Source organism: Camelus bactrianus, chromosome 11, assembly GCF_048773025.1.
Source record: "Camelus bactrianus isolate YW-2024 breed Bactrian camel chromosome 11, ASM4877302v1, whole genome shotgun sequence".
NCBI lineage: Eukaryota > Metazoa > Chordata > Mammalia > Artiodactyla > Camelidae > Camelus > Camelus bactrianus.
In genome coordinates, this window is record NC_133549.1 from 43,851,619 (window position 1) to 43,876,364 (window position 24,746).

At 47.9% G+C, this 24,746-nt stretch overlaps 2 protein-coding genes across 8 annotated transcripts in view; one reads left to right on the forward strand and one right to left on the reverse strand.

Annotated features, from left to right (window-relative positions):
- MMS19 (MMS19 homolog, cytosolic iron-sulfur assembly component) overlaps positions 1-15,455 on the forward strand; it is a 29,003-nt gene extending 13,548 nt beyond the window's left edge. The window contains exons 4-31 of one of the 4 annotated variants that reach the window (XM_010971107.3): positions 198-283; positions 674-748; positions 1,141-1,210; positions 1,590-1,718; positions 1,808-1,869; positions 5,500-5,586; positions 6,035-6,109; positions 6,515-6,592; positions 7,094-7,232; positions 7,485-7,639; positions 7,897-7,975; positions 8,257-8,382; positions 8,576-8,657; positions 8,965-9,065; positions 9,170-9,319; positions 10,433-10,588; positions 11,447-11,546; positions 12,033-12,135; positions 12,277-12,345; positions 12,573-12,699; positions 13,129-13,229; positions 13,374-13,430; positions 13,575-13,761; positions 14,067-14,149; positions 14,272-14,436; positions 14,521-14,580; positions 14,874-14,974; positions 15,054-15,455. In XM_010971107.3, the coding sequence (XP_010969409.2) occupies positions 198-283; positions 674-748; positions 1,141-1,210; positions 1,590-1,718; positions 1,808-1,869; positions 5,500-5,586; positions 6,035-6,109; positions 6,515-6,592; positions 7,094-7,232; positions 7,485-7,639; positions 7,897-7,975; positions 8,257-8,382; positions 8,576-8,657; positions 8,965-9,065; positions 9,170-9,319; positions 10,433-10,588; positions 11,447-11,546; positions 12,033-12,135; positions 12,277-12,345; positions 12,573-12,699; positions 13,129-13,229; positions 13,374-13,430; positions 13,575-13,761; positions 14,067-14,149; positions 14,272-14,436; positions 14,521-14,580; positions 14,874-14,974; positions 15,054-15,081 (2,831 nt within the window). In that variant the 3' untranslated portion in view covers positions 15,082-15,455. Of the gene's footprint in view, positions 1-197; positions 284-673; positions 749-1,140; positions 1,211-1,589; positions 1,719-1,807; positions 1,870-5,499; positions 5,587-6,034; positions 6,110-6,514; positions 6,593-7,093; positions 7,233-7,484; positions 7,640-7,896; positions 7,976-8,256; positions 8,383-8,575; positions 8,658-8,964; positions 9,066-9,169; positions 9,320-10,432; positions 10,589-11,446; positions 11,547-12,032; positions 12,136-12,276; positions 12,346-12,572; positions 12,700-13,128; positions 13,230-13,373; positions 13,431-13,574; positions 13,762-14,066; positions 14,150-14,271; positions 14,437-14,520; positions 14,581-14,873; positions 14,975-15,053 lie in introns of those variants that run through there. The other 3 variants (XM_045507520.2, XM_074373816.1, XM_045507521.2) reach the window with 3 other exon arrangements.
- Positions 15,456-15,674: 219 nt separating this feature from the next.
- On the reverse strand, positions 15,675-24,672 carry ZDHHC16 (zDHHC palmitoyltransferase 16). Of its 4 annotated transcripts, XM_074373817.1 has the most exons (13): positions 24,462-24,672; positions 23,196-23,239; positions 22,580-22,664; positions 20,985-21,232; positions 20,611-20,805; positions 20,397-20,485; positions 19,968-19,996; positions 19,207-19,340; positions 19,022-19,069; positions 18,100-18,185; positions 17,318-17,441; positions 17,065-17,135; positions 15,675-16,262 (listed from the first exon to the last, which is right to left on the reverse strand). In XM_074373817.1, the coding sequence occupies exons 4-13, from the start codon at positions 21,225-21,227 to the stop codon at positions 16,148-16,150; spliced, it is 1,134 nt and encodes a 377-aa protein (XP_074229918.1). In that variant the 5' UTR covers positions 21,228-21,232; positions 22,580-22,664; positions 23,196-23,239; positions 24,462-24,672; the 3' UTR covers positions 15,675-16,147. The 4 variants fall into 4 exon arrangements, with proteins under 4 accessions (XP_074229918.1, XP_074229919.1, XP_010969413.1 ...); XM_074373818.1 differs by lacking the exon at positions 23,196-23,239; XM_010971111.3 differs by lacking the exons at positions 22,580-22,664; positions 23,196-23,239 and having other exon boundaries at positions 24,462-24,671.
- Between the last annotated feature and the right edge of the window lie 74 nt (positions 24,673-24,746).

The window sequence follows — 24,746 nt, forward strand, 5'->3', positions numbered from 1 at the left end:
AGGTGTTCACCTATTTTCCTGACAGATCAAGGAAGGCACCCTCAAATGAGAGGGCTTTGGACATATTTCTTGGTGAAGGGGAAGATTTGTAGTGAAGCCCAAGCAGGAACAGCCCTTACAGACTTTGGGGAGGAACAAAGCTGGTGGGCCCTCCTCCAGCCTGTGTAAACTAATGGCTGAATTTCTGGTTTGTGCAGTGGTACATCTGATCCTCTTCTATGAGAACCGGCTGAAGGACCATCATCTTGTGATCCCATCTGTCCTACAAGGTTTGAGGGCACTTGTGAGTTCTCCTCTTTTGTATTACATACCATGTTTGCAGGAACCTTTTTCCAGTGAATTCTCTCCTTACCTTTAGCGGGCAAGACTTCAAGTGCTTCAAAGCAGACGCCCAGATTAGGACTACACTAGCATCAGCCAGCTCCACTTCTGTTTTTAGTCTAGGGAGTAAAAGTATCCTTTGAGGACTAGAATTCAGAGCCAAACTGGAAGGAGCTGCAGAGAGCTAATCAGCTTGAGAAAAGGGACCACATTTCTCCCTGTTAGCCCTTCTTCCTGACCTGGATGTTGTGATCACACTGTAGCTAATTAGCCCTGTTTGAGGCGTGTGTCTTGAAGACTGTGTTAGAATTCCCAGAATTCCCTCCCTGCTCACACTTCTCTTCTCCCCCAGAGCCTGTGTGTGGCCTTGCCCCCAGGGCTGGCTGTCTCCGTGCTTAAAGCCATCTTCCAGGAGGTCCATGTACAGGTGAGTGATAACAGTCAGTATTCTCCTCTGTATCCCAGCCCTTGACATAACTAGAATTAGATGGCAAAAAAACATTGCCTTCTAAGTTCTGAACTTTCAGGTCTTTGACTGTGTTCATATGCTATCCCTTGCTACCGTAGAAGGAAGGGAGGCATGCCGTATGTCTGACCTGTGTCGCCTTACACCGAAAGAAAGTAAGGCATACGGCAGACAGGTTTTGATTATTAGTCCACAGCTGGGCCAATATCCTTACTCTGCATCTCCTCTCAGGTTTATCTTACACTAGGATAAAGAGCACTGGCCACTTAGAGATTGTGAAGCAGGAAGTAGTTTTGTCAGCTGAGGTATTCTTTGGGCACATTCTTTACTTACTTCCTGTCTCTCCCACCAAGTCCCTGCCACAGGTGGACCGACACACAGTCTACAGTATCATCACCAACTTCATGCGAACCCGGGAAGAAGGTAAGAGGCAGGGCTTTCTGGGAAATCTGAAAAGTGAGCACATCTTTTTCCCCCCGTTATTAGGACTCATTTTAGCCTGGGGGTAATATAGAAAAGCCAGGGCTCTGAGAGAATGATAAAGGGAAACTGGAGGTCCACACACTCCTCAGTAAAGGAAGGGTAGAGTGTGAGCTGCTTTAAATTCCTACCTCTGTAACAGTTATATATTGTTGCGCATCTCCTCTTCACTGAGAACTCTCATGGAATAGGAAAACATAAAGGGTCTGCTCTGGGACGCAGGAAAGGGGAGGCAGTGATAGCAGAGGGAGAACGCAGGCCAGAAGAAAGCCCCAGCTTTCTGTCTCGTAAGACAGCAGTGACCTTGTTCTCTCCTCCCCAGAGCTGAAGGGCCTAGGAGCTGACTTCACCTTTGGCTTCATCCAGGTGATGGATGGGGAGAAGGATCCCCGTAATCTTCTGGTGGCCTTCCGCATCGTCCATGACCTCATCTCCAGGGACTACAGCTTGGGTATGTCCTTGTAGCCATGAATTAGCTGGTTAGGGCATGTCAGATGAGAGGTTTATAAGTCCTCATTCATTGTTCCTCTGTTGCCCTAGGGCCCTTTGTGGAGGAGTTGTTTGAAGTGACATCCTGCTACTTCCCTATTGATTTTACCCCTGTAAGTAGTACCTTTCATTTATTCATTCAAATATTCGTTGACTGTCTATTGTGTGCCAGGCCCAATTCTAGGCACTGTAAGGGCACAGCAATGAACTAAATAAACAATCCCTGCCTTCAAGAACTTACATTTTGGCAAACTGGGGAGTGGAGGAACATTTGCCATGGGAGGAAGGGTTCAATTCAGCAGGTATTTGGGGAGCTCTGTAACAGTATACTTAGTGCTTAGGGCTACAGGATTATAAAACATGATTCCTGCCCTTGAAAGCTGAAACATTTAAGTAACAATAAGAGATTATGAACCAAAACAGATGGTGGTATAGTTGTTCAAAGAAGACAGAGTTCAGTGTGAGCTAGAGTAGGCAGGAACTGACTTCACAGATAAGATAGGAGTTCATTTGGTTTCTGAGGGATGCATAGGATATGATCTTGGAGTTGGAGGGGGCATCTCAGGCAATAGAAACAAACTGACAAAACAAAGACACAATTGAGCATAGTATGTACAAGAGGTGCTTGCTCTGACCCCCTTGGACCTTCCTCCCACTCTGCATCTTAATTTCCCTTCTATTTACAGATACTCAGGGTCTCATCACTGTATGGGTGTGCATGGGTATGTGTACTGCAGGCATTAGTGATTTGGAAAAAATGAAAGAAGTTATATATCACAGCACACCAAACATCTGAGTATTGACTCTCACTGCCTTTAAAGTTACACAGCCATTTTTGCCGTGGGGAATTTCTCACCAGTTTATTTTAGTTGACATCATGTTGCTTGGAACCACCTCTCTCCTAATACCATTTTCATCTCTTTTGTAATCAATAACACTCTTTCTACTCAGAAGAACTTAAGCCTTTGAAATCGAGAACTTTTGGTTAGGCTGCTAGGTTTCTCTGTTTTTGCTCTCTTACTTTGTTTGTTTTGAAAAGATAATACATTCACATGATTCAAAATAAAAAAGGTACAAAAATGTGAAAAATCCACCTACCATCAAGTTTATTTCTCCATTGTTGACGAGTTTTATCAATTATGTCTGAGTCTTACAGAGCTTTTTCATCGATATATAATCAAATGCTCCCCCTCCCCTACAAAGATGGTAGTATATTTTTCCCATACTCTGCCTTTTTCACTTAACAGTACATCTTGGAGAGTGTTCCATAATAGTATATAAATTAGCTCTTTATTCTTTATGACTGTGTACTTTTCCTTTGCATGGATACACCTAATTAATTTCACTTGTCCTCTATGGGATAAAAGTTAATCTTTTGTTAATCTTTTTTGTTGTAAGCCACTTACATCCCCTACCTGTACATGTGTCATTTCATACATATATGGGTATAACAGTAGGATAAATTCCTAAAAGTGGAATTGCTGGAACATATGCACTTATAATTTTGGAGTGGGGAAGAGTATGTCCTTTATTTTCTTGAAAGATAATACAATGAGCATGATTAACATGCTCTAAAGGATAGAGAATTAAGTCTCTTTATACCCTTTTACCGCCAACATCCACTTTCCCTTTAATCACTGCTCCCAGCTGTTATATTTTCTCAGAGATGTTCTAGGCAAAACAAGGTTATAGACAATGATAAAAGAATTTCTCTTGTTTGAGCAGACTTGTGTGTGTTCTTCTGCACTGCAGTCTATGGGAAGCAGAAAGCTCTTGTCAATTAAAATACGGACAGCTGGCTTTTAGTGTAACAATTTACATTAGAAATATTCTTTATGGTCTTACAAATCTGTTTTAGCCATACGCCATCATCATACTGGATCACGTCAGGATAAGTGATGGTTCCTATCCTATATGCTCACGCTAGAGCAAGGGTCGGCAAACTTCGTGTTAGAGCTAGGTAGTTACTGTTGTAGGCTTTGTGGGCCATGTGGTCTCTGTGGAAATGCCTCACCTCAGCTGTTCTAGCACAAAAATGGCTATAGACACTGGAATGTGGTACAATGGCTATATTGCAATAAAACTTCATTCATGGACATGGAAATTTAAATTTCATATACTTTTCATGTGTCATAACATATTATTCTTTTGGGTTTTTTTTCAACCACTTAAAAATGTAAAAACCATTCTTAACTTGGCCATACAGTCTCAACTGGTTGCTTCCTACTCCTAATGGAGAGGAGATACTGAATCTTTCTTTACCATCATATGGGGATTCCTTTATCCTGTCTCTTGGATTAAACCCCCTATTTCCTGTGTTTATTTATTCCTCATTTTATGGTTTACTCCCTCATTTCGGTGGTGTACATCCCTTATTAACTTCCTGAGTGCATTATTCTACAAGTGCCTCCCATTGGTGAACCCAGGCTATTATGGGAGCCTGGGAAATGCAGTCAGCCCAGGAGTGGATCTGAGGACAGAAATGCCCAGGACCAGCGGATCTCCCAGTAACCCCTTCTGTTGATTTTTTTTTTTCATTTCTGCACTTATGCTTTGAATTTCCCAGGGCCTTTTGTTGTCATTTTTGATGACCTCTTAAATGTTTTTGGGTTTGTTTGTTTTTAAGTGGCATTCTGTCCTTATTTAATCCATGAATGAATTACTTTCTTACCTTTTTTGAAAACTCCCCACTTAATGTGGCCTTTGCTTCCTCCCACGTTTTTTTCAATTTATTTTGGTCTCTGTTTCCAGGTTAGAGGCTTTCTTCAGATTTCTGGTAATCCTTGGGATTCCATGCATATATTTCAACATGAAGATTATAAAGTTGAGTGGGAGCTCTGAGCACATAGAATGGGCTGGTTAAACATGAGCTTCACTGTAGAATGGCTTACATGGACAGTTTGGGAACCCCCAATGTGTTCTTCCCCTTGGGCTAGTCAGGTTCTTTCAGAAAAAAGACCTTAGATCTCCCTAGAGGAGAAGTCTGGCTCCAAGCAGAAGGACTGGAAGGGGTTAGAAAATCTCAGCACTCAGCACTCAACTCCTAGTTGTGTCTGTGTGTGTGTGTGTATCTTTGCTGTACACCTGAAACTAACATAATATTGTAAATCAACTATATTTCAATTAAAAAAATCTGGCTTCTTGATGCAGAAATCATCAATGCTTTTTATATTGCCAGAGTTACAGCTTTTTATAAGAGTGAAAAAACAGAAATGTCCATCAAGGGGGATTATTTAAATAAATTGTGTCTCAACCATGAAATACTATTTCAACAATGAAATAGTATCAGCCACTAAAGCTAATGTTTTGAAAGAATAATTTAATACCATGAAAAAAATGTACCTAATATATTAAGTGAAAGAATAGATTGCAAACCATATATTCAAAACATCACATCTTTTTAAAGTATATATATTTTAAAGGGAAACAGTGTCTACCAATCACATAGTCATAATACTATATATACAAAGAAGAAAGTTGCACCAGAAAGCTAAGGATGCTTATCTCTGAGTGGTGAGATGATAGATCAAATAGAAACCATGTGATCAGATAGAAAATAAACACCCAACAGACAAAAATTCCCAAGAGTATGTAAGAGCAAGCTGTCTTCCTTCTGGGGCCTCATACCATACTCTTCTGCCAGATTGGGTATAAATCTTACCCTATTCTGCAGGGTACATTCCTTTGTCCAGGGGTGGTCTGAAGAATTATATACAAGCCCATGCCCCTTCTTCCTTTTCCAGCCACCTAATGATCCCCATGGTATCCAGAGAGAAGATCTCATCCTGAGTCTTCGAGCTGTGCTGGCTTCTACACCCCGATTTGCTGAGGTGGGTCTAGCCAAAGTTAGAGATGCAAACTCAGCCCATAGAAGGTTCTGAAGAAAGAACAGTAAAAGCATGGGGGAAAGGAAGATCCAGTATACATTTTAGGGTATGGCTTCCTGAAAGTGTCTGCAGGCTTATGTGGCAAGTATCTTCAGACCTTCAAAGTAGAAAACTACCATTTCTTCGTTTAAAATAGTAATCCAATCCCTATATGGTGCTATCTTTTGAAACTCTATAGCTTTGCCAGCTGTCCCATTTTTCAGGTCACTGGGAGTCTGGCCACAGCTTGGCAGGAAGGTTGGTTTAGAGTGACAACTCCTGATTCAAGTGTAGCTCCTTGATGTAGTACCACCTACCCCTGGGGAGTGGTGGCAGCGAGGACGTGGTTGGCCTTGGTGTGGTTGTGACACTACCCATATCTCAGGCTTCAGTTCTTCCTTCTCTCCTACAGTTCCTGCTGCCCCTGATGATTGAGAAAGTGGACTCCGAGATTCTGAGTGCCAAGCTGGATTCTTTGCAGACCCTGGTGAGTGATTTTTCTCTTTCGAGGATCTGGCTGCCTTTAAACAGTTTAAGGATGCTAAAGGATTATGGATCTTGGAGAGCCAGAGAACAGTTCAGTGGGCTTCAAGAGAGGGATACACAGGATCTCGGCCTCTATGTTGACCTAAAGCCCCGAGCTGCATTTTGTCGTGTCCTGTAATATCTGAGTGGCAACCAAGGAAGGCTGACCAGGTCTCCCTCATCGTGCTTGTTTTTCATCTATCAGGATAAGCTCCTATTTTTCAGTGACCTAGGAAGGATGGTTATGAAATCCTGCTGGTTTTACTGCTGAAAACCAGGGTCTTTTGGGTGCCATTATGCTGAAGTGGCAGCATGTTCTAGGAAGTCTGGGTGTGTTGATAGCTGTTACCTGTGATTTCCTTGGCAGAATGCTTGCTGTGCTGTATATGGACAGAAAGAACTAAAGGACTTCCTCCCTAGCCTTTGGGCTTCTATCCGCAGAGAGGTGAGTGTTACTTAGATAAACTCACTACTGTTAACTCCTAGTTGTCAGGCATGAGGGGAAATAACACACCCTGTCCTTTTCCCTCTGTTGCTGTGCCTGGTTATTCAGCAAGCACAAGGGGGCAGACTTCTAGTTGAATGACAAAGGTAGGGTCAGCTTGGTGATGGCACATGATCAACTTCACACAGTGCCCACCTCCTGTCCTTCCATGCTAAGGAGCACAGGTCATGCAGAGCAGAGGGGGAGAGGAGGAGACGTGGGATAAGGGGATCCCAACAACCACTGCTCAAGGTCAGCATTCAGTTTCTCAGAAAGTATGTGTATGGGTCCTAGTGGGACTAAGGACTTAGAATATACCAATTGAGAAGAAATTGAGGGGCTAATTTCCATTGCTGTGCCCTAAAGGTTCTCACCACCCCCCAAAAGGAAATAGGGAGCAGGTGGGTGGGGTCGTAGCTGGTGCAGGCTCACCTCAGTAGCCATGGGATCCCTCCCTGACAGGTGTTCCAGACGGCAAGTGAGCGGGTAGAGGCCGAGGGCCTGGCCGCCCTTAACTCCCTGACTGCGTGTTTGTCTCGCTCTGTGCTGAGGGCTGATGCTGAGGACCTCCTTGACTCCTTCCTTAGCAACATTCTACAGGGTAACGGGGCCATGGCAGCTAGAAAGGGGAGTGAGCACAACAAAGAGAAATTCCTTAAGGCCAATAACCTTTCATAAGTAACCTCCCATGTTCAGTGATTTGGGTACTGGAGCCCTGCTTTGAATTGAAAGCAATTTGAATGGTAACTGCTAGCCAACTGTCCCAGGGCTCAGCGTCCAACTTCTGTGGCCTGCAGGGGAACCAGGCAACATTCAGCCTACTCCCCAGATCTGTGATGTGCTGCCTCTCTAGACTGCAGGCACCATCTGTGTGAACCGGATATGAAACTGGTGTGGCCTAGTGCCAAACTGTTGCAGGCGGCCGCAGGTGCGTCTGCCCGGGCCTGTGACCACATCACCAGCAATGTGCTGCCTCTACTGCTGGAACAGTTCCACAAGCACACTCAGGTAAGGAAGCAGAATCTTCTGAGGAAATGATGGGACCCCTCGCTAGGATCCCTTTCTCGCAGAGAAAGCTAAGCATTGAGCTTGGGCTCAGATAGCAGACCTTGTGTTTTGCTCCCATTAGCCGCTGCTAGCTCCCTTATTCACTCTTTTTCTGACACTCTTACCTACAAGGATAATTCTCCCCACTTCCACAGTCACAGGAGTGAAATCATTTAGAAAATATTCTTTGACTCTTAATATCCCTTAAAACATTACAGAGCAACCAGCGGCGGACAATCCTTGAAATGATCCTGGGTTTCTTGAAGCTGCAACAGAAATGGAGCTATGAAGACAAGGGTGAGGCCACCTTCCAGCTGTGGTATCCTGGGGGCTGCTGAGCACTGTGGCCCTCTAAAAGATGGCAGGCAAAGAGTGCTACAGAGAAGTAGTCTAGAACAGTGGACCTGTTGTTCTGAGGTTGTAGCACAAGAGAACACTTAACAGATGAGGCCTGTTTATTTTTTTCTAGTCTACTCCCTTGATACCCGATAGATTAAATTCTTTAAATATGCCCCAAGTTATCTTTGCATCACTGCTGACGAGGGCTTCCTTCTTACCTGGACTCTGTCTCTCCCTAGATGAAAGGCCTCTGAGTGGCTTCAAGGACCAGCTGTGCTCACTGGTGTTCATGGCCCTGACAGACCCCAGCACCCAGCTTCAGCTTGTTGGCATCCGTACACTCACAGTCTTGGGTGCCCAGCCAGGTATACTTAAGCGAAAGAGAAAAGAGGAGTATTGATCCCTTTCATGTAATTTTCTGTCTTAAGTGAAGAGCAGTCTTAATTCCCTGGTTCTCACTACAACTATGGATGATTTGGGATTTCTGTGAGGACTTTGAGAAGGGTTGTGGTGGCTAAATGGGAAAAAAGATGAATTTCACGTTTCCTTCTAACACAGATCTCCTGTCTCCTGGGGACTTGGAGCTGGCAGTGGGTCACCTATACAGACTGAGCTTCCTGGAGGAGGATTCCCCGAGTTGGTGAGAATCTAAAGCGGCAAGACAGAGCAGGCTGTTCCAGAGCTCTGTGCTTCTGACCCTTGGCTTTCCCTAGGGGAAGCAGGCTCTGTGCTTGGCTCTGGCTGCTAACCGGTTGGAGGTGTGGGACTGCTCTCTTTTCTTGGGTGTTAATAGAAGTGCTGTCCAACTTAGTGGTGTAGGTACTTGAGTCCTACTCTTCAGCAAGGTGGCCTCGGGAGCCCACTCTCCTGCATCTAACTAATGGCAGGCCTAGGCAAGAGAGCTGTGGGCCACGGCTCAGCTAATGCTCGTCTGTCCTGTCCCTCAGCAGGGTGGCAGCACTGGAAGCATCAGGAATCCTGGCCACTCTTTACCCTGTGGCCTTCAGCAGCCACTTAGTGCCCAAGCTTGCTGAGGAGCTGTGTATAGGTACATGTCTCTGGTCTTCTGTGGCCTGGCCCTTCCCAGGGAGGTTTGGGCACCTTCATGCTTGCCATCAAACAGTGAAACCTGGTCTTCTGGGTTGCTTTCAGAGGAGTCAGATTTGGCTAGAGGGGATGGGCCCACTAAATGCTCCCGGCATCTGCGCTGCCTGCAAGCCTTGTCAGCTATATCAACACATCCCAGCATTGTCAAGGAGACCCTGCCTCTTCTGCTGCAGCACCTCTGCCATATGAACAAAGGTAACTACCAGGAACAGTCATCAAGGAGCTGGGCTAAAGGGGGAACCGTAGTCAGGTTTGGATTTGAAGCCTCTAAAGCAGTGGTTCCAGTGGTGGCTATGAGAGTTGCATGGGAACTTTAAAAAAAAAACTCTTGAGTGCCTGGGCCTCACTCAGTCCAACGGAATCAGTCTCTCAGGAGGGATGAGACTTGGGTAACGTTTATTAAGAATGCCCAGGGGAGTCCGTTGAAAAGCACCACTATAAGGTTAGGCTACTCAAAATAGGGTCCATCAACCAGCAATGTGGGCATTATCTGGGAGCTTGTTAGAAATGCAGAATCTCAGGCCCCACTGATCAGAATCTGCATTGTAACGGTATCTCCAGGTAACTGGTACACACCCTGGAGTTTGAGAAGCACTGCTCCTCATAAGTGGCATAAATGACAGCACTGTGAACCTATGCATGCCCCCCACGGGCCCCCTCTGCACTGCCTGGCCCTCTGTGGTAGATCTAGTCGCCAGTGGATGATCCCGCAGTGATGTAGAGTAGAAAGAATACTGCACTCAGAGCGTGGCCTGGGTTTGATTCCTGACTTTGCACTTACTGTGACCCTGGAAAAACCACTGGAAATTCATTGAGCCTCCACATCCTTCTCTATAAAATTAGAGAAATGATACTTTAGGGTTGTTATGAAAACTAAATGCAAAAATGTACAGTTGACCCTTGAACAACACAAGTTTGAACTGTGCAGGTTCACTTACACACAGATTTTTTTCAATAGTAAAAACCACAGTCCTCCACAATCTGAGTTGAGTTTGCAGACGCAGAACTGCAGGTACAGAGAAACCATGTATTCAGAGGGCTGATTATAAGTTACACATGGATTTTCAACTGCACGGGACGGTTGGTGCCCCTCACCCCCACGTTGTTCAAGGATCAGCTGTGTATGAATGCTTCTGTTGCAGAGCTGGCAGGGCAGGTCTTGGCTCCTGAATAAAGTGACTTGGCTCTTTATAAGACACTCTTTGTCTCTTCAGTCCCTTGTCTTTGAGTATTCTTCCCATGTTCTGTATCTGACAGACCTGGAAGTGCTTTTAAGAAAAACTTACAGAGAATACTTTCTCACCACAGGGAATACGGTCGCAGGAACCAGTGAAGTTATTGCTGTCTGTCAGAGCCTGCAGCAGGTGGCAGAGAAATGCCAGCGAGACCCCGAGAGCTGCTGGTATTTCCACCAGACAGCTATACCTTGCCTGCTTGCCTTGGCCGTGCAGGCTTCCATGCCAGGTAACTTCCTCCACCTCATCCCTCCCACCCCTGGGTTTGGCCTTCCACTAGTGTTGAACAGCACTGCCACCCTCAGGGTACCTCTGGTATTGCATTCTGTGCTAGCAGAGGCTTCCTTTCAATCTTTTGTCCACATAATGAGGTTTCACTCCAAGCACAGAGTGCCACGCTGACCAATGGCAGGAACCCAAGTCTACCAGTGTTAGCAACACTCAAAAGGATGCACACATTTCCCCTCTTTAATTGCTGTGTAATTAGATTAGTTAGAATTGGACTCTTAAGTCAAGCAGACCTGGTTGGGTTTCATCTTCAGCTCTACCACTTCCTGACTTAGGTGAAGATATTTAGCCTTTTTAAGCTTCTGTTTCCTCCCTTTGTAAGGGAGAGATAAAGAGTAATATCTATATCACAGGGTAGTTGGTAAGGATTAAGTAAGATAATGCATACTGCTTGGCATCAGAAATGTTTGTGTATGTGTATGTATATACGTATGGTAGCTGCTGTATGAAAGGACCCATGAGGATAAATCCATGTTACCTTTAAGTTTTTGAAAAGACCAAGGTAACTATTTCTGGGGTTAAGAATGTTCATATTAGTTAGCCTTATTTCCCCCTGTTGCCCCACCTAAGGACTGCACAAAGTTCTCGAGAGCTCTCCATAGCCCGCGTTAGACGCTCCCACTTCTGGTGCCTTGCTGGTTCTCAGGGCTACAGCACTACTAGGGGACAGGTTAAAAACTGCTGCTGTTGAAGCCAGAGTCAAGGCTCAGAGTCACAGTGATGACAGGACCTACTCATCTGACCCAGTCATGGCCTGTGATTGTATGTGTCTCTGTGTGTGTATGTTTTAATTTTGTAGAGAAGGAGCACTCAGTTCTGAAAAAAGTGCTGTTGGAGGATGAGGTCTTGGCCGCCATGGTGTCTGTCATTGGCACTGCCACCACCCACTTGAGCCCTGAGTGAGTATAATCATGGATGTGACTTGATCATAGGGAGGATAGAATTCTTGGGAAGCAGCAGCAGGTAACTACCTTCTGAACTGTCCTGCTACCTAGATTTTAACATGGAGGCAGTTACTTGTTTTGTAAGTCTTGCTGGCAAAGTAAGAGGAAGGGGCTTTTTAGCACCATGGACTGTGGGGTGGGGGAGCCATGAACTAATGGTTCTTAGCTGCTGATGTACGTATGAGTCACTTGTGGAGCACTTTTTATATATACACTGATTCTCACTAGACTAAGCTCTAGAATAGGGATTTGATCTGTCTGGTTCACTACTGTAGCACCAGGGCCTAGAACGGGAATGGTTCCTGGCATGTATGTGCTGAGTCAGTAGCTGTTGAAGGTGTGAGTGGTCATGTTCTGGCCCACCGACTCAGTGACTGCTGGGAACCCCAGGGCTACTGTGGAACCCCAGCTCCTTGGTGACACCTAGTGTTCTCCCCCCAGCTTAGCTGCCCAGAGTGTCGCCCACATTGTGCCCCTCTTCTTGGATGGCAACATCTCCTTCCTGCCTGAAAACAGCTTCCCTGGCAGATTCCAGCCATTCCAGGTGAGGATCTGCTGGATCAGATCGTGGAGAATCTTGGGACTTTTGTCTTTCAAATTTTTAGGGCTAACCCGGGACGGGTATCAGGGCAGACAATCCTCTTGCTGGTGGAACTAGCTTGATAGGGCTCTTCTTCCTTTATAGGATGGCTCCTCAGGGCAGAGGCGGCTGGTTGCACTGCTTATGGCCTTTGTCTGCTCCCTGCCTCGAACTGTAAGTGACGGAAACATTTGGGGAGTTGTCCTAGTTTAAGCCTGACAAGGGGAGGTGGTTCCTGGCTGACTTCTAGGCTGAAATTTGTCACAGGCCAAGCTGATTTTCTACTTTTCCGACTGGAGAATTTACTTCTTATCCCCCCGGCCCCTGCTGCCACTCTCTCCTGGGTATCTCTGGGAGTTCAAGTGTTCTCTGGGTCCATGACATGGCCAGGTTTTCTGTAGGTTGAAATCCCTCAGCTGAACCAACTCATGCGAGAACTTTTAGAGCTGAGCTGCTGCCACAGCTGCCCCTTCTCCTCCACCGCTGCTGCCAAGTGCTTTGCAGGCCTCCTCAACAAGCACCCTGCAGGTACTGGGATGAGGCTATGGGGCGGGAGCCTCCCTGAATCGACTACTGACGAAATCTTAAAGTTTGGTCCTCATTCGCTTTTTAAAAGGAGCTTGCTAATAATATAATTGGGCTTTCCCAGGGACAGCCCTTTGGGTAAGAGTCAAGACCAGAGTTGGGCAAAGCATTATAGGACATAAGATAAGGGGTTACAAGCAGAGTGCTCTATCTGGTTCAGTCATCCTGTTCCCTACAGGGAGCTATTAGGGGTAATTCTTTATTAGAAGTTGACTCTTTTCGAATGCCAGCCACCCTACACTATGAGAATACCAGGCTCTCACGCTGGTGTCCTAGAGCTGAGTGGGCATGTGCATTGAAATGATTTACACCCTTTGTTCTTAAAGGAGACATATGTAGCCTTTGCATCAGCATTTCCTCCCTCCTTTTTAGGGCAACAGCTGGATGAATTCCTACAGCTGGCTGTGGACAAAGTGGAGGCTGGGCTGAGCTCTGGGCCCTGTCGTAGCCAGGCCTTTACACTGCTTCTCTGGGTAAGGAGTCGGAATGGATTTCTGTGAGAGAGCAGTTATGTCTACTTAAATAAAATTTCTCCATTTAACCCTGAACCATAAGCATGCTTCTCAGGGTTCTAGGGTTTGGTGCCATGCCCTGACTGTTCTTCTCTCTGATTACAGGTCACAAAGGCCCTAGTGCTCAGATACCATCCACTCAGTTCTTGCCTTACAGACCGGGTAAGTCCCTTCTGGAGACTGCAGAACCTAGGACCTAAACAGGAACTTCCCTGTCACTCTTCCTCCCAGAAATGGCTTCTGTCCTCTTCTTGGGTATTTAAAATCCCTCCTCCTGACATACCTCAAAGGCTCTCTTTTCTCCAGCTCATGGGCCTCCTGAGTGATCCAGAACTAGGCCCAGCAGCAGCCGATGGCTTCTCCCTGCTCATGTCTGACTGCACTGACGTGCTGACTCGTGCTGGCCACGCCGAAGTGCGGATCATGTTCCGCCAGCGGTTCTTCACGGATAACGTGCCTGCTTTGGTCCGGGGCTTCCATGCTGCTCCCCAAGGTGAGGAGAGTCTAAAGGAAAGGCTGTAAATATATAGACCTCTCCTTTGCTCAGGCCAGTCTCTAAAATAACCTCGGACTGGGGCTTCTTTAGAGCCATAGTGTGGTCTGTCTGAAATGCTGAACGTCCAGATTCTTGCCCTACTCTTTTCCTTTGATGGGCATATTTTATTCTGAGCTTGAGGGAATTTTTTTTTTTAAACTTCTTTGTAGGCTGATGTTCCAACTTCACCAGAAATTGGAGTTGAATTCTCAAGCTGTATGTCTGAACTCAGTTTTTCCCCTAAGCTGTACCATTTTTTACAGATGTGAAGCCAAATTACCTGAAGGGTCTGTCTCATGTACTCAACAGGCTGCCAAAGCCTGTGCTCTTGCCAGAACTGCCCACGGTAAGCCCTGCAGTCAGAGCCTCTAAGCAGGGACCCAGCCATTGTCCCCCAGCTGGGGCTAGAGAGGGGGAGAAGCAGGCTCATCACAGATGCGGTCATCCCGCCTTTCCTATGCCCCTTAGCTGCTCTCCTTGCTGCTGGAAGCCTTGTCCTGCCCCGACTCTGTGGTACAGCTCTCCACCCTCAGCTGCCTTCAGCCTCTTCTGCTGGAAGCACCCCAGGTCATGAGTCTTCACGTTGACACCCTCGTCACCAAGTTCCTGAACCTCAGCTCCAGCCCTTCCATGGTGTGTTGAGCCTCAACAACTCTTTGGCACGTACGTCTCCCCTTCATGGGTCTCCCGTCACCGATGATTACGGTTGTGTTGCAGGCTGTCCGGATCGCTGCACTGCAGTGTATGCATGCTCTGACCCGCCTGCCCACCCCTGTGGTGAGTACCTCAGATGTCCCTCTCTGGCCTGGAAGCATCTTAGAAAAGCCAGAGGTACCTTTTTGCCTTAGTCAAGCAGGACTAGCCACCCTGCGGTGTGACTGAGGTATGAACTGCAGGGTACAGATAGGCAAGGACTTGCCTGCCTGCCCTGTAATAGAACGGCCAGCCTCCTGCGTACCCTCCTCTGGAATCACTGAAGAAGAATAGGAAGAGCGTTGTAGAGTCAAAGCAGCAGCTTTTTCGGTTATCTTGGTTGGACGAGGCTCAGATTAGCTCCTCTAACTCCACAGCTGCTGCCGTATAAACCGCAGGTGATCCGGGCCTTAGCGAGACCTCTGGATGACAAGAAGAGACTGGTGCGTAAGGAAGCAGTATCAGCCAGGGGAGAATGGTGAGTTTGAGGTCACAGGGAGAGATGGGATTGAAACAAGGCTCACCACTAATGCTGTCAACACTGTTTTTGCCCGCAGGTTTCTGCTGGGGAGCCCAGGCAGCTGAACGAGGGTTCATCCTGGCCTAGACTGTTCTAACAGACATCTAACCTGAAATTACTAACTATTGAGCCATCTTGCCCAAGGCAGGGAGGCCACTGGCCTCTGACTGCCTTTCCCACAGACACAGAACAAATGCTGGGCCTCTGTCGCATGGCTGTACAAGAAACATAGGAACCCTGATTTCTAAAGGATTTGTGAAGTAACTGAGTGTGAGACCGTTTGTGTTTGAAGAATGATCTTGGTCTTGGAGCTCTTCCATTTATATGTCAGAGAAAGGGGGATATGCTGCTGGGAGTGAATGCAGATGAGTGTGGCCCTGAGGACCAGGGATGGTGGGTGTGTGTGTACCTACTGGAGAATAAAGATTTCTTTTGCTAATGGGGCTGTCAGTTATCTGCCTCTCCCCACTTACGCCTCAGCAGTGTCACTGCATAAGCTAGAGGAACAGTAATGATAGGAATCAGCCAGGAATTCTTCAGGGCATCCAACCCTCCAAGTGGAGCCCAGCTGGCATGACCAGGGCACCTACTCGCCAGGCCCTGACCCTGAATCTCCTTTTCCCTGACCCACAGGAAAGGCAAAGAATGAAAAGTTGCATATCTTTAAAAATCAAATACCTTTATTTTTGCTCCCTTCAGCAGCACATGAGAAGTGGCAGTGACCTCAGCAGTAGGCCTGGTATCTTTGCCCTGTTGAGAAGCCAGGATCTTAGCTCTACCATTCAGGTGTTTTCTCAGACGGCAAATGGAAGAGGTGGTGGCCAACCCTGGTGCTGTAACCTGGAGGAGGTCGGGGTCAGCACCCGGCAAGGTTGCTAGCTGCCTAATCTCCAGTCTGGGGCTGGAACTTCTGTTTGCCTGAGTAAAGGGACATCAGTCCTAGGATTTTTCCACATCGTGCCTTGCTTCTGCAATGGCCAGGATACTGGTCCTTGAGTTGTCCCTGCATAGTACCCTGCGGCAGGCCCACTGGCTCTTTTTGCTCGAGGGTTTCCAGAAGCTATCCTTGGAAGCCCTTGAGGCAACGCAGGAAGCAGGGTGATGCTCGAGTTATGGCTGACACTATCCAGCTCAAACTGCCATCACAGAGGCTGAGTGAGCAGTCACCCAGGGAGGGGGTTCCCAGCTCATTCCATTCCCATGGGGCAGGTGACTGGAAGGTAACAGCACCCGAGTAAGCCAGTGCCTATGAGAGAAGACAGAGATACTTCTGAGACCCAAGAGTTCCTGGTCTTCCTTCCTGATCTTCATTTCCTCAGCAAGGATACATCAGGGTAGTCTGAAGCTACCTTGGCATTCATCACAAAAGTAACTTTGTCCAATAAATGTGCCTGCTGATGCCTTGAAGACCTTTAGAGGTTTTGAGCTAAACTTTAAAGGGGCCACTGCAAGCACAATGACAGGCAGGAATCTAACGAGGGTGAGAAAGGGAGAAGGGCCACCTACTTATTCCTGCCTCATTTATTGCAATTTGAAAAATGGTTTACCTTTGTCTCTTGGGCTGAGGGAGCTAGCCTCATTTATAGTCTTAGGATCTCTATCACAAATAGATTAACTTCAATCTCACAAATTATTGACTTGAAGGCCAGACACTGCCATACAAATGAGAGGTGACTGGTAGCCAACATACCCTAACTAAAGGTCCCTTCAGAACAGCTTTCTCAGGACACTCTCATAGTCATCTTTAATTCTCATCTGCTACTTAAACCAGTTTTGGCCTTAAGCCCCTTTGACTCAAATGAGCAATGATCTCTATTCCTAGAGCCTAGATGTGTGCTGTCCAATATAGTAGCCACTAGCCACACGTGCCTATTTAAATTACTGAAAAGAAAATAAAATTAAAAATTAAATTCATTGATACATGAGCCACGATTCCAGTGCTCAAAAGCCACATGTCACCAGTGAGTGGCTAGTGTCTTAGCATAAGTACAGAACATCCTCCTCATCACAGTTCACTGGACAGTGCTGGTCTAGATGTTTTACTTTACCTTCCTGTGTCCACACCCAGGAATACCTTCCAGTTGTCCAAGCAGCCGTAGTTGTAATGGTTCCTAAAAACCTAGAGCCAAGAAAAACGTGTTTCTACAAACCCTTTTACTTAAACCAGTTTTGAGCCTAAACTAACAAGATAAGGTCTGGCCTTGATGCCTGCCTGAGTTGGCCCTGACCATGGCCTCTGTTTACAGGACGGCAAGTTCAGTTACCCACCCGCCCCTCCACCCCAAGCCCAGCCCTACTCACTCTGCCCTTGGCCTGCAGCCGACGTCGCTCCTTCTTGTTGATATGCCTTTCAATACTAGTCTCACCTCGACTGATGAGAACAGCATGCCATACAGTTAGGGCACCCAGGGCAAGTGCCACGGAACTGAGGAAAGAGGGGCAAAGACTGTTGGGTAGCATAGAGGGGGTTAGAGGCCGTAGTAGGTCTGAAATTGAGCTGAGCAATAGTGATTAGCTAGGGACCTCTGCCTAAGTCTTCCTTATCTCCCAGCCTATGCATCCAAGATGAACTTTTACTTCATTGCATCTATAAACAGCATCCATGAAAAAGCATCAACAGGGGCTAAGAATAAACTATGTGGAAAGGAAGACAGGGAAACAGTAATAAAAACATTACTTATTTCCTAAAATACCCACGCTTGGGAGACAGGAGAGGGTAATAATAGCACCAGGGGTTAGGATGAGATGGCACAACACTCAGATTCCAGCTCTACGTTCCTAGCTGTGTATCATGGAACAAATCACCTCACTGCTCACATCTGCAATTTTCCTCAGCTATGAAAGGCACCTACCCTTTTAAGTGGGAGTTTAATTTGCCTTAGCACATAACAGACACTCAATGCCAATATCCTTAGTGTTCCCTGCCTCAAAATGCCAAGGAAAATTAAGCACTACTCTTTGCAACCTAAATCAGACTAAGAACAGCAGCAGTTCACCAGGGATGGGTTCCTGCCTGTGTGTGGGCACCTAAAAAGGTTTTTCTGAAGCTGCCCCTCAAACTATCAAAAATGGGAGTTCGGTACCTGCACAGGAACCAGAGGTAGACAAGACTCTTGTGAGTCACTCTTTCTCGGAAGGAGAAGGTGGGTGGTGGGGTCTGGTGGTAAGTCTAGAAAAAGAAACAAAGTCTGGCTCATTTGCTCCGCTGGTCTCCAGCAGAGCCCAGCACTTTCAGGCAGGGAAGTGATCCAAGCCCAGGATGAGAAAACGGGGGGTTAAGCCACAGAGGAGTCAGGGCAGCAGCCAGAGGGGTGGACCAAGCCTGGCGGCATCATCATGTGGACAAACACTGGGCAGAGCAGGTCTGGACAGGATGGTAAAGCACAGGAGGGGCCAACCCTGAGCCTTTAGCTCTGACAACACAAATGGGGCTCCAGGGGAAGCCACTCCACATCCCAGCTAGAATTCTTCACTGTGTGGCTGCAATCCCCGAGAGAGGGGACCAGACCCACATCCAGAATGGAACAACTGGAGAGAGAGAACTGTGAGCTCCACTAAGGACCAAAAGGGCAGTAGAGGTAAAATCACAAGCCCAAGATCTGCTCAGAATAAGGAACTCTAAAAGGCCCGGGGAGAAGGGACAATCCTGATGCAGATACAGACAGACCAGGAGCAAAGGATGATTAGACTGGCCCAGCCTGACCCTTGTCCCCTGGAACCCCATTACACAAACTAACATAGACTCTTTGCTGCTCAGGCCATCACCAAGGCAGAGCCCTTGCTCAGCCCAAAGAAGGTGATAATGGGATAGAGAGCCAAAAACTGCCACAAACCAGGGACTCCCAGCTTGCTCGCAGGTCATTTAGTTGGCCCACGGCAGACAGCCCCCCAGAACACCCCGATCCAGTCTCTACAACTCAGCCGCAGGTGGGCCCCTCAGTTGCCTCAGCAGCTCTGTAACCCCTGGCCTGAGCAGCAGGAGGCAATGGGGTGGGGACGGCCCACCTGGTTGGCAACCTCCTGTAGTTTGTTCTTGTCGAGCTGTTTCATTTTCTAAGAGGATGGAAAACAGTGCTGGTTATACTCTTAGGCCTCTGGGATGGGGGGTGCTACCAGCCCCACTTCTTTGGGACAGATTCCATACCCCAAAGCTCTCTGCTGAGCTGCCCTGCTTCTAACTATGGGCTCACCTCGATGGCAGCGTAAGCATCCCGGAAAAGGTCCCAACTTCCATAGCTGCAGTAGACACAGCCCAGAGTCATGAAAAAGCAGAAAGAGAAGAAGTACCGATGGTTATAGTGGCCCACACAGTTGTTTAGCCAGGCTGGCAGGGGAAGGATTAAGGACAAGACCAAACACACAACTTCAGGGGGTGTCTTAGGCTCCTCTGGTTCATCCTTGGTTCATAATGACATCATCCAAGCCGAGGGCTTCTGGGCACCAAAAGCTATTTTCCAAAGGCAGGAAAATACGGGACTTCTGAGGTTGAGGTGAAAGTGTTAAAGCTTTTCAGAGCCCTCACAAATCCCACTAGGAAATCATAAAACTGAAATCCTTCAGGAAAATGAATCTGCCAACACCTCAGCCTAGCTGGGGTTACCCAGACATCCACGTGGGACAGCAGAAGGGGACCAATGGTTGTAACTGGACACCCACTGGACAACCACTGAACCAAACATCTCTTTCCATCCAATAGATGTTAGCATGACAGTCCACAAAAGAGAGAACTGTTCAAATAGATGCCTAACTCCAAGATCCATCCCAGAGAGTCTGCAAGCCTCCTCCTTTTCCCAGAAGATGGTCAGCCCCACAACCGCTCTTCCACTAACTTCTCATGAGCCCAGTGCTCTCTGTAGGGTGATGCTAGAAGCCTTGGGTTTGCAGCCCGTAAACCTCAGTGCTCTGGAGCTAAAGAAGGAGGCCTCAGGCAGAAAAGACAATAAAAGGATACGGCAGTGATGATCCATCTTCAGCACACACCTGTGAGGGAGGGACACAGGCTCTGTTACGGTGGCCAAGGTTCTTGAGATGTCAGTGCCAATCCTTCCCTACAAGGACCAGCATCCTGCTGAGGTGGAAAGGGCACAGACTTTGAGGACAGCCAGGCCTTGCTTCAAACCTAGCTTCACTGGCTACGTGACACTGGACAAAGTAACTCAAGGTCTCCCGCCCACCCTGGCCCATCTCTCTGAACCTCACTGTCCACAAGTGGTGATAATGACTAACCTGCAGGACCATCCTGAGGTCAGGTGTCACTGCACAGAGGGCACACTGGCTGGCACATGACAGGTGCCTCATAAATGTCTTGTCCAGCCCCAGGTCTAGGTTCTGCCCTAGGGCTACAGCAAAAGGGCCGCAGCTGGGCTTCCCAGAGACCCACCTATTGCAGATGCTGCAGTGGTGTGTTCGGGCTGGCTTGGGGTTAATGCACTTCTTACAGATGGAGACTGTCGTGATATCAGTCCTGCCCTGCGCAGAGGGAGAAAAGCACCATGACAGCTGTGGCAGCACTAGTTTTGTACCCCAAAATACCAAGGCACTCTCCCTCCCAACCCCCGGGACCAGCTCCCACATGCCCCTGTGGGGGGACCCACCTGGGGTGGGTATCCAGGTGGAGTGGTGATAGCCTGGTAGTAATGGAAGACGATGAGGATCAGATTCCAGTGACTGTAGAAGAAATGCCAGCAGAGTCGTGGCACTGAGTATGTTTGGAGGATGAGGGGCAAGACACACAGGTAGGCGATGGCCACGATGGAGCTGGTCAGCACGATCACCAGCACCACGAACACCTGCCAACACCAGTGAGGTCAGGTAGACGCATGAGAGAGCTCATCGACACCCAGAGTAGACTCAGGAATTTCCCTGGGGTAGGAGGCAGGTGTGGATCCAAACCCAGTGTAGGTTCTTCAGACAGATGTCCCTCTGCTACCCTAAAACATCCCCTTTCCTGCCCCTGGGCATCACTCACCACCCCACACCAGCGGATCACGTTGTCCACCAGCCAGTAGATAGGCTCAAAGGCAGCGTCGACAGCGGTGTCACTGCCCCCAAAGGAGTTGTAGAGCAGGGAGCGCAGGCAGACCTTGCCATAGCGCCAGCGCTGTACCAGGCCCCGGAGCAGAGGTGGGCAGCGGCGCCTGTAGCCCAGGAGCAGAAGGAGGCGCAGGCAGAGGCGGGCAGGACCCAGCAGCAGGCTCCGCTGGCCCCGCATGGCTCCTAGGAGAGGACACCACCGTGAAGGGCCAGCCTGGGTCCTGTTCCTCCCTCCCCCACCAGTGGGGAGACCCCGAGCATCAGCTTAGAGGTAAGACTGAAAACTGAGCCTCAGCTGAGCCAATCACCAGCTGCAGGAAGTAGGGAGGCAGCTCCAAGCCAAAGCAGGGTCTCTGGAATTGCTGTGTAGACAGATCATTGGGTGGAACTCAATCAACATGCACAAAGCCATCAATGTGCCTCTGTGGGCCTGGCCACTGTAGCAGAGGTTTCCCGGGGTCTCTTGTCTGCCCTGGCCCATCGGCCTACTTCCTAACAACTGTCTTCACCAGGAACGGCCAGTAGAGAGTGAGTTCATCGCATGTGGACCCTGCACCTAGATCTTCCCTGGTGCTATATGAGTCTTAGTCAAAGATATTAATCCTCCCTACTCCTTCCGGACTGTTGTTACAGGCCACCAGACCCAACCTGGCAGCATGAGAGTCCTTGTCTCCTATCACGACAGCTCAGCTACCCCTTGCATGACATAAGATGCTTTGTCTCCAACTTCAGTCTCAGCCCCACTCCAAGGTTACTGAAGCCAAGACAACTTCTGGTGTTCAGAGCAGAACACCACCACAGGCAGGATACAAGCAGTGGGAGGGGGCTGGTGGCTCCTGAAGACCTCAGGGCCTGCCCTCTCACTGATGAGTCTTCCTGCACTGTTCTAGCTGGACACTCAAGAGCTTTTTCTGCAGCTGCTGTCCTTGGCCCCACGCTTCACAATCAGCTTTCCCAGCTCTTCAGCTCTTTGCACGGCTCCTCTGCAAATGCCTTCATCTCCTCTAGATGGTTTTTACCTCATCCAACAGCCATGGGAGATCAGCTGCCCAGGCAATGCCCAGAACAGAAGACAGATTCCCACGATGATAGTCTCATCAATTCTCCAGATAAAAGGCCTTACCACCAAAGAAATGGTCTGGTTTTCCCCTATGGCTACCTTGTCCTCAGCAAATCCACTGACTTATTTAACAGGCAGCTCAAACCCAGCAGAAACTGGAGGAGGCTGCTCCACTATAGGGATGGTTTCATTTCAGTAACTGGAGCAAGGTATTCTCCCTGCACCCTAGATCATCATCACAAGACGTCTTTCAAAGAAAACTTAATTACCTCCTTCCACAAGCCCTGTAACGACCTAAGGCAAAAAAGAAATCCAGTAGACAAGGACAGCAAAGAGAAGACAGACACTTCAGTAGGGACCTGCTCTCTGCATCAGGATAAAGAAACTGGCCATTCCCATCACCTCTGAGGGGCTAAGAGAATTAAGGGGCAATGTAGAAAAGAGAAAAAGGAAAAGTTCAAACTTCCTACCTCCTTTGAGTTGGACTCCTATTGTGTGGAATCATGATTTGGCTTGAAGCATGAATTTTCAAATCGTTTACAGCCACAATCAAATCTAAGAGTGGGACAAAAAATTTTACCCCATAGCAAATCCAGGTGACTTAGATCATCCACGCCATTGTTCATGCCCTTACTATGGCTAATGGATAGTTTCCTATTTGCTAAAATACTTTTTACAGCAGTAGCTTGCAAATAAGATGCATTCCTCATCTGTAATAAACATGAATTACATGCTATCTCTCCTGTCCACAAAAGAAATCTTCCTTCTCAAATTCTCCATTTTCAGATTGTTCTCAACCACTTCCAGAATTGCTGAGCTCTACAGGAAATGCCTGCCTCAGCGACTAGACTTACCAACTCTCACCTGCCCCGTAACTTGACTACTTAGGGCTCAATTCTGCCCTTAAATAGTTCTGTGACCTTGGGCAAACCACCAAACCCTGCTGGGACTCAATTTCCTTTTGTTTCCATTCAGTGAGAGGTTAGCACTAAATACTAAGGTCCTTTCAGCTCTACCCCTTTATGATTCTATATATACACTTGGTAACATATAAATTAAATGTTTATAAAGTGCTTAGCACAATACCTGGATCATGGAAGTATTCAATAAATACTTGTTGAATGAGTGACCTGGAGGGATGCCAAAATGGAAAGGCTGGTCAGATGTCTCTTTCTCCTACAACTAACAGCAAACACACTCCTGCCAATGTGATAACACTTAATAAGCGTCTGCTGCTACATTCTTCATGATCAATAAAGAGAGAAATGAAAACCATTTTCAGAATCACAGCACTTAAGTGCTAGAAGTTACTTTAGAAAACTAGTCCAACCAGAAATCAACCCAAACATGTAAACTGAAAGCTTGTAGATGCAGAGCTACAGATCAGATCTGTGTAAATTCTGAAGCCCAGCCCACCTCCCCTATTTTAGCTAGTGGAGTTTGTGGGGTATGCAGATACCACAACTGAACAAATGAAGTTTTCATCTCAGGAAACTGAGGTAAAGCAGAACTCAAAATATGGTGTGTGGTGAGGGCAAGGGGTGCTGATCAAAGTGAACAGGGTGGGAAACAGAGTAACGCACAGCTTCACTGTTACCCCCAGCACAAGCCCTGAGCATTCTTGATCCCTCAGTAGGAGCCACAGGCCATAGCAACATCTGCCACCAGATCAGAAGGGATCTGGCCACAGCATTCCCCTCTTCCCAAGGCTCTAGTCACCATCTCCTTCCCAAGGGGAAACCAGATATGGGGGATAAGAGGGGGGCGGGGGGAGTGGAGGGGAGTACAAACACAGATTCCAAAGCCACCAGGCGGCAGAGGAAACTGAGATGAAAGTCGACAAATCTCATTTGGACAAAGATGCTGCTCTCAGGATGTTTGCTGTCTCAAGCAGCAGACGTCAATCATCAGTAAGAGCAGCATTTTATTCATGTGCAGACTTCCCTTCCGCACTAACAGGCTCCGCTTGACAGGATCCGACCGCAAGATGTGAAACTGCAATTATAAAAACCGGGAAAAGGTTTTATTTCTCCATGAGGTTGGCGTGTTCAAAATATGATGGACTGGAAATAAAATAACTTGGCTACCGGTTTGGTCTCTACCCTGAACTACCTTAAAGATATTGCACAAGTCAAATCCTATCTCTGGGGCTGAGTTTCCAAATCTGTGAAATGGGTGTGTTGCATTGGTTGCCCTCTTTCCAGTTCCGCGCCTTAAGAGTGCGCTCCGCCCGGTTCTGAGGGCATGCCTGTGCAGAGCAGGAACTCGGGTTTACGACATGGCCCCGGAACAGGGCCGGACCCTAGAAAAAGGGATAGGATTGGGCAGCGAAGGCCGCGGCTTCGCTCTTACCTGCCACCGGCCGACTCCTCAATCAGCTAAATCGAACCCCACAGCCTCCGCCGCCGCTCACTGCCACCCCTGCCCGGCCCGGCTCAATCCAACCAACCATGGCCCGCCGCCCACAGCTCCAGCCGGCCGACCGGGACCTGCCGCCAGCCCACCCTGGTCCACGGGCGCAAGCGCAAGCGCAGGGGTTCCGGAGCCCCGTTCCCGGACTCGTCCCGGGGCAACCTGGGAAATGGAGTTTCTCTCCCAAGGGGGAGGTCCCAGAGATCACGTGATATATCGCACCAA